Genomic DNA, 14621 nt, shown 5'->3' on the forward strand with positions numbered 1-14621 from the left:
GTTGAGGTTTATGTGATATATATGAGATTTAAACAGAGTATCTGTCTCCCTGTTGCTTTCCCCACTAATCAATGTTTCTTTAAAGTCAGTAAAGATTTTCAATGTGACTTTGTTTTAACCAAGGATGCAAAAGTCAACAGAGTCCCAAAAGGCATGTGCTTCAGCCTTGCCAAAGAAAATAAGGGATGAGATGAGGCTGGAGAAGGAGACAGAATAAGATCATCCTTACCTGGTAGGCCATGGGAAGGGGAAAGCTTGTCTGGTGATAAACGCATTTTGAAAAAAGGATATAAATTATATCTTAGAATGTCGAATTATGCTAAATGACAGACTGGGTCACTGTATAGTAAAATCCTACTGTATATCTTTTCGTATAGTCAGGATGTTTTTGAAATAGAATTTACCTGAATATATCAGGCCTTAATTTGAATTTTTAATATATATTTTCAGTATTTTTAAAAGGCATTCTTGAAGGCCTATCATTGTGAAATAAAATGGACCATTTTTTAAATGACAGTAACAAAATGCTTTAAGATAATGTACAAGGTCAGAAAACTAAATATCTTCTGTGTCTCAGAACAGTTTTATTGCTTAGAAAGCCAATTAAAAAAAAAAAGTCAAATGTTTGAGGTGATATGTTAATTAGCTTAATTTAATCTTTCCGCATTGTACTCAAAAATCATAACACCACTTTCTACCCCATAAATATATACAACTATAATTTTTCAAGATGTAATTTTAAAAGTATTAAAATATTTAAGTAAACAAGTAGAACATGTCTCTGTAACATTCCCTTGTATAGCAACTGTGATTTCAGAGCTGTGATTTTAAATGATCTCACTTGCCATCTTTTTCATATATAATAATACACTATGTTCAAGAAATATCTTTAGGATATAAATATATATCTGTATAGATATGTTTGCAATAGTTCCAAAATATAGCTCTCTAACATATAGAATACAGAATATTTGAAATGTTTAGTAATGAACAAAATACACGTGATTATCATTGATACAAAATATTTTATCACCATGAGTCTAGTATTTGTACATTTGTGAACTGTGATATTTAAGACAAAGCATATTATTCTCTCAAGAACAGTGAGCCATACAACCTTATATTTGAAGTTTATATGTTCTAAAACACTTTACCACATTTTTCCATACTAAAGTATTTGGTTCATATTTTTAACATGTTGTTCACAAGATTATTTCTTCCTTCTGCATGATACACAAAAACATACATATCCATTTTATATGAAATTTAAGAAAGGTTTTAATTTCACTGTTATTAAATATTCATATCCTTTCCTCTAAACTCCCAACACTATATGCTAGAAAGTATTTCCTTCCCCACTCCACCCCATTCCTTAAATTAATGATGAAAATTATGTATAAGGATAAAAGAAAGCAAGGGAAAAAAAGAAAAAAATTTAAATTAAATTTCATTTTTTCCTGGGGGATTTTATTGTCTATGAGGTTCGTTTTCACTAAAATATTTCTAAATGTTTCTTTAAAACTTTTTGTACCATGATAGGTTTTCAAACATCATTTTATGCTACAGGAATTTATACTTTTTTGATAAATCCAGTACTGCATGGCCACAAGAGTCTCTCATCTAAACATATACATGTGCATAACATGATTTAATACAAAATTTGTAGTCATCATGGAGCTTAGGCTATATAGGTACCATCATTTTGTCTAGAAACTAACATATTTCAATGCAGACTGAGTAAAGCAAACATTTAAAATAGTACAAATATTGAAAAAAATAAGATAAACAAAATATGTGGCAACATTAAAACAAATTGTAAACATTTTATTGGTGGTAATTTGGCAAGACCAACATAACTTGTCTGCACTCAACCCAAGAAAGCTTGGAGGACTGTAAAGTTTGAAGCACTATAAACACAACCAAACACACATTTAAAGGCACACATGCACACACACACCCCTGAAGTATGTAGAGGCTCTCTGAGCTGTGTTCAATATTTTGCTCTCCTTTTCTTTCCATTAATAATTACCCCATAATAAACCAGTTGTCATTCTCTCCCTCAGCCTTCAATTACGTTAGATCAAAGAAGCAGTTTGCTATTGAATATCAAAGCCCTTATGTATCATGATTACGGAATAATCTATTAAAACTTCTTGAAAAGAAGGTGTTATAGTGAGTAATTTGTAAGCAGAACTATTTGTCCCCTCTCCACTTCCCCACACACAATTCCAGTATAGTTCTCAGGAGGTTAAATATAGCTGTCTCCAGAAAACTCCACCAAATATGCTTTTTATAACAGTTTTAATAAGTCATGGATTTTAAGGAAAAAAGATTTTAGGCAGATAATCCATCATTAGACTGTTGTACTATCATGGGAAATAAATGACAGTGGTTTGATTAGAGCATGCAGGGAGTGAGAACATAAAAATTGAACAGGTTGGGGAGAAATTGTGGAATGATCAAATTAATCCTTGAAGTTGAATGTGGATAAATGTAGTGGAATAAGACAAAGGATATGTTCTACATTACTGCACTGAACTGTTATGTGGGCAGAGGGTGATATCACTTACTGAGATAGGAACTAATTGAGGAAGAAAAATTTTAAAAGGAGAGAGATGAGTTAAGCTTTAGACAAGTTGAGTTTGAGGTAACTGCAAGAGATATAATTAAAAACATTTAGCAGGCAGTTGGGAAGAGGTATCTGGAGCTCAGAAGGCAAGTGCTAGCTGGAGGATTTAGAAAACAATAGCATGTAAATGTAAATATCCCGTTGAGGGCTTGTGGACGGGCTAAAAATGCCAGTGTTTTGGTAAAGGCATACAATGAGTACCAAGAAACTACCAAAAGTAGGCACTTCAAGGTCAGATGCAAGGGGACCCCAATAGTAGATGCCAGGATATCATCCCAAAGGCCAGATGGCCCTATGGCATCTCAGTGATTATCAATCATCCCATAACAGAAACTACCAGGCCTCCAAAGGGCACTGCAGGAATTAAGAATCTCTTTGACTCTGATGTTATAAAGACACAGGAAGCCCATCATCATTTACGTATATATTTTCTTGGGGTAGGGAAGGGGGAAAGTGAAATTCTAAATGTCTGGTAATTTTCCTTTGGAGAACATCATCCATTGTTTTTAAAAACAAACCTGAGGGAGACCTAAATTTTAAATAGACTGATATTCAGATCAAAAGGAAGCTGTTTAAACTAGAGGAAACCAAGTTACTGTTAACCGGTAAGTGTAAGTATTCTATGTTACTTGTAAGAATTAGTGTATTAGTTTCGTTTTGTCGTGAAACAAATTACCATTTAAATCTACCACCTAGAAACAACCAATGTAAATAAGTTAGTGTATTTCCTTTTAGTCTTTTTTTATGTAACAATAAAAATTAAGATGAAATACTTTAAACTGATTAGCAGCCAACATTTTTATTTAATATCATATGGTAGAATAACAGATGTACTCATAATATGCTCAGATGTGTAGGGAAAATTAAGCACAATACCAGGGGTGATAACCATGGGGGTCACAATTCTACTTACCACTGTGAGACATATGAAGATGAGAGATGCAGAAAATAAAGACAATTATACTTCTTGGTGGTGGATTTAGAGGGATTTTACTTTTCTTCTTTATATTTTCTGTATTTTTAATACTTTTTAGAGTATGTATTATTTTCATGGTAAAAATTCAATATGTATTTTATGTATTTGTAAACTGTGGCTCCAGGAGCAAAGAATCAGAAAATTACTAAGCACAATATGAGCCTTTCTTCACAGCAGTAAACATAACTTGAGTGATGTCTAAGATTTCTTGCTTGTGAATTTTTTAGACCTAAACCATAATGTAAAACTTAAAATGTAGTGTTGTGAAAACCCAACACTGCGCCATTCAAAATTTATTACATACCTGAACTTGAACTCAGAAGGTACTGATGCTTAGGCCAATTGGAGGGAGCCCCTTAAAGGACCTAAAATCTATCACAGCCCTACGACTTTGTGGTATGTACAATTTCAAATTTAATAAAAGTAGTTCACATTGAGTCCAAATGTCACACTAACTGTGAGACTAAGAGACTAATAGCAAGAGTGTTTTTAGATGGCAGCTGCGGGCAAAGACAGACAACTGTGAACGAGGGATGTGAATGTAGCTACAGAATGTGTCCACCAACAACATTTACACTCATTGTCAGTACTGGCTTCAAAGGATAATGTTCTCCTCATTTGTACACATATGTATGCATTACACACGCAAGCAAACTATGCACACACATGGTCCCTGCAAGTAGACTTACACTAACTTACTCTGTCAAATATACACCAACCTCAGATGTATGAAAGACAATAATAGACTTAAATGTTATGAGTGGGATTTCATTCTTACCAATATATAAAAAAAAGCATATAAAACCACTAATACTGTTCTGTCTTTAAAACAATTTTGATTATATATAACTAACATTTTCTTAGTTCTCTTCTTTAACTGCTATTTTCCTTCACAACTAAATCCACAGTCAGACTTTATGAAATTTCTGTCTGTGAGTTGATGAGACTGATATCAGTCATTGCATTCTTTTACATCCACTTTCCACTCCCTAGGTAAAGTATGGGCACTGATGTAACAAATGATTCAAATGATTGCCTAAATGCTCCTTTAGAGAGATGGCAACACACCAACTCAGAACTGTTGACTGTGTTTGGTCATCAATTTACATATAAAAGTTCAAAACCGGGATGAAAAAGGGAGATTGAAAGAGTCAAATTATCATGAAAAGAAAGTATAGAATTTTCAAAATCCAAACTTCATAGAAGTCAGGGACTGACTGTGCTTGCAAATTTATCATCTTAGTAATTGATAGGAAAGGCCTGCTTTTGTAAATACAATTATTCATTCAAGGCTTGTCTCTAACTTCTTTTGTGCTGCAGTGGCAGAGCTAAAGAGTAGGGAAAGAGACCATATGTCTTGCAAAGACAAAAATATTTACTCGTTGGCTTTTTAAGAAAAAGTTTTTGCTAACCTCTGATGTAGGGGATGAAAAGGGACTGAGTGACAGTTTATATCTGCTACTCATTGGCTTATTACTCTTCACCATAAATGTAACGATACTGCATAGTTAATATTTTAAATGTTCAGAAAATAGTGATTTAATTTCCTTAGCAATGTAAATGACCATAATATGAAGTTGTCCAGGCAACTTTTCTTTTTGAAGGAAAAACCCCAAGGCTTTTGATTATTAATTCTCCCATGATAGATTTCCAAACATGTAAATGAAGCATTTTGCACTGTCTGCAGTACTATGGCACCTGTTATTTTCATCAAACAGGATAAGAAAGTCCATCTAAATTTGGGGGTTGGGAGGGAAGTTGGTGTAATTGAAACTCTGGAATCTGAGTGAAAGTAGTGGAAAAGCAGCTGTGTAAGGTTTTGTCCACGCTAGAGAGTCTATCCAGGTAAGAAAAATGTTTCAAGTCCTTTTGCAGGACAACTTCCCATCCTTCCATTCTTAATTTAATTTTTTGCATTGTTATATTAATTTTATAATATAATTCAGTTTTCATATTATATTAATTATATTATAAATATAATTCTTAAATTCAACTATCTTCTCAGTTGGATAGCATTTATTTTCAAGTAGGTTTTTCGAGAAAGTTTTGTGGGTGACATTTTCTGAGCTCCTACATATTTAAGTATGTCATTTCCACTGCTTTCATTCATAAAAAATTCATACCCTGACCCTATATAATAATGTGGGGTCACAGCCTTTTACTCTCCGAAATCAATAGATATTGTTCCATTAGTTCCTGCCATTTAGTTCTACAGAGAAGTATAAGATTAGCCAAATTTTAGCACATAAAGGAGAAAAAACCTGTAGACTCAGGTTTCCATTTACTGTTTTCTTTTAAGATTTTGCACTAACTGTTGTTCCCCAAGAACATCTAAAATTATTTAGCAGCTTCCAGCTCTCTGCCCTGCACATCTAACATCTTCTCTCTCATCCTTTTGAACTTTTATTCACCTTTGTTTAGCATTTGGGAAGAGCTTATCATGTTTGTCTTCCACATTGCTGATATGATTTCTTAATGTCAAATCTTTTCTGCTGGCTCTGTGGATTATATTTGGCTGCTACATTTTAAAGTTTCATTTTGTCCATTTTCCTTTTCTCCTTGGCCTTTTACTTTTAGATGTTTCTTTTCTTGTGGATTTCTGATTCTGTTTCAAAATAACCATATCTTCTTACACTCTACTGGGACAGCTAGTCAATTTTCCTACAAGTTCTTCCTATTTCCCTTTTGAGTCTTCAGGATGATTTTTTTCTCTCCTTTTCTTTATAAAATTTTAAAGGTTTATTGTTGAAATTTTTAACACATTCCAATGATGAGAGGCTTATACAGAAAAGGAGTTAGAGAAAGCCAAAGGTTTAAGAAAGCCTCAGTCCCTATCCAGTTTTCAGAATCTGTCAGGTTTTTATATAGTTTGGTTTCATAGGACCGAAATGCTATTTTCTTCTCTGATCAATCGCAGTTCCTAATCCTATCTCTGGCAATGGAACTTCATATTTGGAGGCACTGCTCCTAGGTCTCCACCAAAACTGCCCACCAGTCCTTTCCATGTGCTAGCAAATTGTTGTGCTGCAGATGCAAATAAAAAACGGGATACTGAGAAAGGCAAGAGAACAGGATAAGTGGACAACACTTTGGTGTGTAAAAAACAATAATTACGGTGGCTATGCCTACCTGAATCCAATAGCTTACTGGTCTCTTGATTCTTATTTCCTACTGATTATTCTCACTTGTACCCTATCAGTGAATTGATAAAGACAGAGATTTAAATGGGAGTGGGAGTGGGAGAGGAGGTAAGAGCCGAGACAGCACTGCGCAGGACTCCAAAGCAGCAGACATGCAGCAGGACAGCTGCTCAGCCTTTAAGACAGATTGGGAAAGAAGTACTAGTCATTCTCCTTACTTTCTCTCTCACTAGCTTGTTGTATTTTTAAATGAAAAAACATTAATGGCCCATCAACTAAGATTTTTCAAACTCAAAATATTAGCCTCAAATTAGTTATTACGATAAATATAGCACGTGGTATAATAAGATAGTATTACGTGAATAGATTTCAGTGCTTTGTGAAGTGCCATCATTTTCCAATTTCTGTGTCTTCATAGATACTCTCGTGGGAGTTTAGGACTGGCTAAATCAGATGCAGCTATTCAAGTACTATTTATAGGGTAAGACATAGGTCTAACTCTTTAAATCTGCTTCATCTGGCAACTCCTCTCCAGTGTTTCTCAGCTGAATAAAAGTGCTAGGTCCTGCCTAACACCTGTCATTCATGCCTGTCTACTGAGAGTCCTTCCTTATCCCGTAACCCCTGAGAGAACTAGCTCTTGTGCCCAACTCTTCAGGATGAAATGGTGATCACTGCATGGCTCTAACAGGTATGGCTCTTGGTGTCCAATGGTCTAGAATATAACCATGTTGAGGATGATGACTCTTTTCCAACTTCAAAGCTCCAAACTCCATGCTCCTCTACTCTAACTCACAAGCTTGCTTAGCCTTCCGGGGAATCCATCACCCACTCATAGTACTAGCTCCAGGTAGGGATAATATGGAAAACCCACTTCAGAATAATTTGGCTTATTAACTCATTCCAGCAGCTGGGTCTGACGAAGTCTGCTTAGATTCCTGAACATGTTACAGCCGCTCTTGGCCTGAGTCAATACCTGTTGTCTGATTTCTGTGGCCTGATTCTCCACACTGTGCTACCCTTAAATATCTACCTCCCTGTCTCCCTGTCTTTACTTCCCTTGATCTAGATTGTTTTCTTATAATCCAATTTTGTGTCTGATTTGCCTTAAGATTTGGGTTCTGTTTTCTTTTCTTTTCTCTTCACCTGGATATAAGGTATTTGTGAAGCCATTCCTACCCTAATCAATTTTGTCAACACCTGCCAGGTTTGATCTGCCTTGTCTATGGCACCCTCCTGGCTTAGGCCAACATGGCATCCTGAGGACTTTAGAGTCTACCAAAGGGGTGCAAACTATTAAGTAACCATGTGTTCTAATGTGCATAAGGCAGAAATCTAAGTGCAGGGCATTTCACACTCTGCTGTATATTTCAGGAATTGCAGAATGCTAACTATTAAAAATATTTGCAGATGTTCTGAGATTTAGGGACTTAATGTTTAGCTTAATGTAGTGTTCAGCATTTTAAAAGTTGTTAGAGGTTTGTTTAAAAGGCAGAGAAAGAAATTTTTTGATTAGTCATGGTTCAGAGACATTCTTAAGAATCAATCAGCTCTCAAATGCTTCCTATTACAGCAACAGATTTAATTTTGTTGTACAACAATACTGTCCATTAACATAGCATATTATATCAGTCATTGCAAATAAGTTTTAGACCAACAGCTTTGAAAGCCTTGCTACAAATGAATCATCCAAAGAAGAAAAAATAAATAAGTAATGCTAAGTATGTAAGGGAATGCATATGTTAGATTGATTTAGCCATTTCACAATGTATACAAATTTCAAAACAATATGTTGTACATGATAAACATATATTTTTTTAATTTGTCAATTAAAAACTTTAAAATAAATAATGTGAGAGACAATAAGAAATTCTTTTCCCTTACCTACACAAATCTTCTTTTATGTGAAGGGAAAGCAATTCCTTAGGAATATGAAAAGAAAGTATGCTCTCTGACATCTGCTCCCGGATTCGCATCCACTTATTGTCAGATGTGGGAAATCTATACAGTTTACACACTGGGTTCTTTAACACTGGACAGGAGGAAGAAAATAAAAGGTTAATAGTCAAATGATGAGCAAATGCATATCAGGTGAAGCTCAATTTTTAAAAAAAAACATTAAACAGGGCAGCATTCTAATTATATATTTGACCAAAACTTTGATTTTAATCAGTATCCATTAGTGTATTTGAATTTCTAAGAACTTTATTTTTACATCTTATTTTTTCAGTAGCTTCTGGGACATATAATCTTTGTTAAATTGAATAGAATTATATGTCAAATTCAAATTCATAAATGTGGCTACTGTGGTTCTCTAACTTACTATCTATTGATTCCTCTCTCCTGAAGTTTTTATAAACATATGTGTCTGTAAACATAGATTAAAATATAGGTATATACACATATTACACACTTTGAACGAACGTATTTCTGAATTTCTTCTGATCACTCTTAATCAACTTTACCTATTGAAATGGTGGGTGACAACTGATAAGTTATTTCAGAGGTTTCAAAAGGCACTACTAATAAAATGACTTATTTCTTAAATGCCATGAACGTTCATTTCTTTGGCTTAAAATCTATTAAAATTCAAACAGTGTGCATATTGTAGTGCCAAAAAATCAACAACGTACTTTCCTGAAATCACATATTAGCAGAAGCAAGGCAGGGAAACTGTGAAGAAACTGTACCTAGGTTGGGCAGACAGTGATTAAGACAGGAATAACAAGGTCACGCAACCGAGGATTTTTAAAGATTCAGAAAGAGTGTGAGGTCTGATATTATGATAATACTTGACAATTTTTTATGAAGCCAGCACTCACAGCACATTTCCAAGCCATCTATTTCAGGTTAGAATTTTATTTTCATTGCTGTTGGTAATGAATGCCTTTGTTGTACTCATACACTAAAGCTTAATGGGCAGTAAAATATCAGGTCAATCACCAGTCAAGGATCTATGATTAGTTGTCTCCAGTTTACCAATAAAGCTGATTTAAAATGATAGTTGATATTGAAGTGGATATAAAGCTTTAAATAATACTGAGCATGGTAAGTGGCCCAGGTCTCCTCAACATATAGAAAAAATGCCTTTCAAAATTTTGAGATTCTGGAAGACCACCATACCTCATTCACTAATTGGATAAGCATATAATATTTTTCTGAACACTGAAATGAGGACCTATTCATCTGTTCCTCTGCAGCCATCCATTCTCAAAGGTACACTCTGGACATTACCATTATCAAAATTGCCTTCTCATCAGAAACCTTGACTTCAAACATCCCATTCTTCAACTACCAGATTCAAATCTTCTAGTACACTTACCTACCGCCCCCCACCAAGAATTAAACAGAGAGCTCACTTTTCAATAGCACCAAAGAAGCCAGAAGACAGTAGAATATTTCCAGTATGTTGAGAGAAAATATTTTAAAACCTAGACTTGTGTGCTGAAAGTGATTATCTTTTGAATACAGTATTATCATCAAGGTTTGTCAATTTGATTATATAACAGATACATACATAGAGTTTATTATTTCCATTTGAAATGTAAGAACTTATACCCAGTCAATGAAAGAAACTACAAGATTCCTTCCATTTTTAAAATGACAATGTTTCAAAGACATAAGAATTTCACCACTGCCTGTATTATCATATCTCTAGAGTTAGAAAGAAAAAAAAAGTAAGTATTGAATTCAACATAGTGTCAGTCAGGTTAAAAGATATATGAGGTCTCATAAATTCTACTATATCTAACATGGTTAGAGAAATGAATGCATCCTTTTATGGCAAGACAAAACCTCAGTATCTGAATTATCCAAGTTGTTCCTTAATAACATATGTAAATATTCAACTACTTGGTTTATCTATATTTAGTGTACGTGCTGGTTTTTAACCTCTGTGTTTTTTTCAAGATTACACAGAATCTTTCTATCTCCCAAATCATTGGTTAAAAATCCTTGGATTTTTCTTGCCTTTTATATATCAATAATTATTTTTTAGAAATTCTGCACCTTAAATTATGTCACAAGATAGAAAATTCATTTTTTCTGTTGATCCCAAAACAAGTTCTTCAATATTCCATTTTACTGTTTTCATTTTAATGCTTTTCAATGTGTTCTAAATATAAAAAACTTTGTTGAAATGGCTTAAGCAGAAATCAAGGGTAGTTTGATTAATGAGCCCTGGAACTCTCCTTTGACCACTGGGAACACATCATCCAAGGATCTATGGGAATACTGCTATTTTTAAAGGAAAACCTTGGGGCAAACAATCAAAAACTTGGCCAACTTAATCATGCCCCCAAATTTTTAAATTTCCTATCTAACTTTCATGCTATGGGTTCTGATCTTCTGAGACTTAGAGGTCTCTAAATATTAGTACTGAGTTGCATGTATTTATCAAGATTTCAGTGCAGATATAGTGGGATCTACTTTGTAGCCCAAATTTATCCAGCAGCATTCCTCGGTGAACACCTACTATGTCTGAAGCAAGATCACCTACTGTGTATCATAAAATGCCATAAAATGCAGTATGATTTTAAAAATGGATAAATATGGTCTCAATTTTAACTGCCATGCAAATTTCTTGCACTTGTTACAAATAAGACCAGATAAGATGTTCTCAACTGAAAATTCTTGTTGGGCTGATGCTGGGGAGGTTTGGGCATCCTTGCATAAAAGAAAGGCATGGTATTCATGCATGAAATATTGAACAATGGGCCGCAAGTGATGAATGCTATTGTCAGCTTTTTTTAATGCTCCTCCCCTATAGCAGAGATATAATCTCAACAATTCTGTACACACACTCCCACTGTGTAAATGAGCAAATGACTGTGTAAACGACTTTCTCCACCAGTGCCAAGTGTTTATTCATGTAGGAGAGGCTTTTCAGCCCGTACAATAGGCTCTTTCCAGTAACAATAACTAGGTACCACTTATTACAAGTTCTTTTGAAAGAGAGCCCTGTGTGTATTCTTGTCTGCATTTTCTTGACTGCTTTTGCCAAAACAATTGCTAAAAATATCATGACAGAATCTACAAAAAGAAAAGTAGTTGAGATTTTTGGATGACATCATGGTCTTGTGATGACTTGGTGAGGGTAAATTTCTAAACTGGTCCAGATCTTGGTACCTCTTCTCTGAGATCCACCGTCTGAGATGAATACAAGGACGGAAGGTAAATGACAGAATCTTTTTCCTACAAAATTGCAGCACAACTCAGATTTCTATATTGTTTCTCTCAGACTCTATAACAGGGACATTTAATAAGGCAGCATGCCACCTGCTTTTCCATGGGATTATCCAAAGTAAAGATGCCGAGGAAATGTTCAACAAAGCCAACAGAGATGACATAAAAAGACTGCTGCTCAAGCAACCTGGGGCAGAAAAGATAAACCAGAGCAGTATCATAGCGATATTTTTTTTTTTTCTGTTTCTGTAAACAAAGGTGTGCTAGGGATGTCAGATAGTAGTAGTATATAAGGAATTTTGGAAATGTGGATTCCAGGTCCAGGGGATTATGAAAAACCTCAAACACTTATTTTATCAGGTTGTTTTATCTATTTCTCCAGAGGAAGCTCATCTGTGATTACCTGCGCACACTTTCTTGCTTTCAGGATACGGTAGAAGTTACATAAATATGGAGTCTGACATTATTGGCTTAATGTCTTAAAAAATAATTATTTTAATGTACATGCAGATTCTTTAGAGACTCCAATCACTCTGTAGTTTTAATTACAAGGTTTTTTAACTATTCAGCTGAACGTATATACATTGCCTATTCTGCAAATGCTACGTTATACTTACCAAAGATAAGTCTTTGTAATCCAATTAAATACAGACACTCCCTTATTTGTGTTTGAAAATATATTAGATTTATATACATATTGAATGTAAGTATACAAGGCTCTTTTTAAGATTGGATGAGAACTGAAAAACCTAAAGAGATCACAGAAACATTCTCCTGAGCCTGGCTGTAGAAAACAGAGGGTAAGAAAAACATTAGAGGAGCCCAGAAAATACAGCAAGTAGATACTTCTTTTAAAATTATTAAAGGTGAAATAAATTGTTGAACAAATAAAACTGTTTCTCTAGGTATGTTATGAAATCTAAATTGGATTATTGTTTTTAAAGCAAAAAAAAAGAAAGAAAGAATAGAAATAAGATACAAGCTGAGTTGGACAAAGTGCTGCTTGTCTAATCCATCCAAACCCACAAGCTCTTGGCCTTCTACCTTCAACTTAAGGCCAAGAATGAGCAAAACAATTAGAGACATGATAATAAAACACAAAGGTAATATCTGCCTCCAATTGGTGACAATTGGTGAATTTAGTCGGTAGAAATTGGATTTAGATATTGCGTGGTCAGAAAAAGGATTGCTTCAGCTCTGTTCATTCTGTTTCAGTCAGAAAAGTACACAACTAAAAAAGCTAGAAGCTGGCTCATCACACCGAGCAACCTGGAACAACCTATATAGTCTGCTGCACTCAACAGGTCGTTTCTTGCCCATGTCCCTCTGCTGAAGCCATCCCCTGTGCCTCAAAGGAAATCACCTCTTCCCTAACCACATGTAATCATTCTGTAAACTTAGCTCAGCTATCACCTCCTCCAGGAAGCCTTCCTTAGCCTCCACCCCCTGCCTCCCTGCAGGCATCTCTCCTTTTACCTCACACCCCCATCTCTATCATGGTTCTTGTCACTTGTAATACAGTATTCTGTTTACTGGTGCATGTCCCCCCCATGAGGATGCGAGCTTTGAGAAGGGGGGATGGTGTTGTTTTCCTTGTTGTCTTCTTTGTTTTCCTCCTGCACCTAGCACAATGCCCAGTAAATGCAAACATTACACAGAAATGAGCTGAGCCCTTGCAACTTAGATGTTTCCCATCATTACTTTCCCCATGAACAGAATGGGTACAGCAGCCACAACTGTGTAGATTGAGAGGGGAAAATGCAAGAGGGAAGAACATCATTAAAAGTCCAACTTTAAGGGCATATGAGCAAGGGAAAGACTAACCATGGCTGAAAGCCCTCCTCATATTCCTCCACAAAATGTCAATTTTCTGACTATGTCATACTCTTGACCTTATTCTTCTTCTTCTAGTTTACCTGAGGTGGGTAGGGAAGGAGATACATGGACTTAAAACATGAAGATAGTTGAAGCACTTCAAGGCACTGAAGAGATGGTTCCATTGATTATTAGATAATGAAATTCACTCTTCCATTTAAAGCTACTTAACAGCCTAAACATATTAGCATACAGTAATGAAAATACGGGGATATTCCAAGAAAGCAAGTTGAATGGCTTGCATCATATTTATTAAGGCAACAAAGGGCAAAAAAATCCAGTGAATCAGTATGAGTGTACCCAAATATCATATTGTACTCCATAAATATATACAACTATCACAGGTAGATTAAGAAAAATAAAGAGAGAAGAGAGAAATAGAGAATACAATAGTGTTTACCAGAGGAGGGAAAGAAAGTGGGGAGGAAGGGCAGGGGAAAGGTTGGTAGACCAGTACAAAGCTACAAAGTTACAGTTAGACAGGAAGAATAAATTCCGGTGCCCTAGGATGACAACAGCTAATATAGTATTGTATATTTTGACATAGCCAGAAAAGAGGATCTTCAGTGTGATAACCACAAAGAAATGACAAATGTTTAGGAGACAGATATGCTAACCATTCTCATTAATCATTATACAACATATACATGTATTAAAACAACAGACTGTACCCCATAAATACGTACAATGAAAAAGAAAACTAAAAAATAATCTGGTAAGTAAGTAAAAAATGGATCAAGGGCCAGTGTTACAGGTCAAAATAGCTCTGAATTTTATATATCAGAGAATTATAAGTATAAAATCTATTTAACCTAGT

The 14621-nt window shown here is 34.9% G+C and overlaps 1 protein-coding gene across 4 annotated transcripts in view; it reads right to left on the reverse strand.

Annotated features, from left to right (window-relative positions):
• INPP4B (inositol polyphosphate-4-phosphatase type II B) overlaps window positions 1–14621 on the reverse strand; it is a 349938-nt gene that overhangs the window by 199245 nt on the left and 136072 nt on the right. For all 4 annotated transcript variants that reach the window (XM_063108552.1, XM_063108553.1, XM_063108554.1 and 1 more), the window contains one exon: window positions 8630–8777. In XM_063108552.1, coding sequence (XP_062964622.1) covers window positions 8630–8777 — 148 coding nt within the window. The remainder of the gene's footprint in view (window positions 1–8629; window positions 8778–14621) is intronic.

This window comes from Cynocephalus volans, chromosome 9 (assembly GCF_027409185.1).
Source record: "Cynocephalus volans isolate mCynVol1 chromosome 9, mCynVol1.pri, whole genome shotgun sequence".
In the NCBI taxonomy this organism is placed as follows: domain Eukaryota; kingdom Metazoa; phylum Chordata; class Mammalia; order Dermoptera; family Cynocephalidae; genus Cynocephalus; species Cynocephalus volans.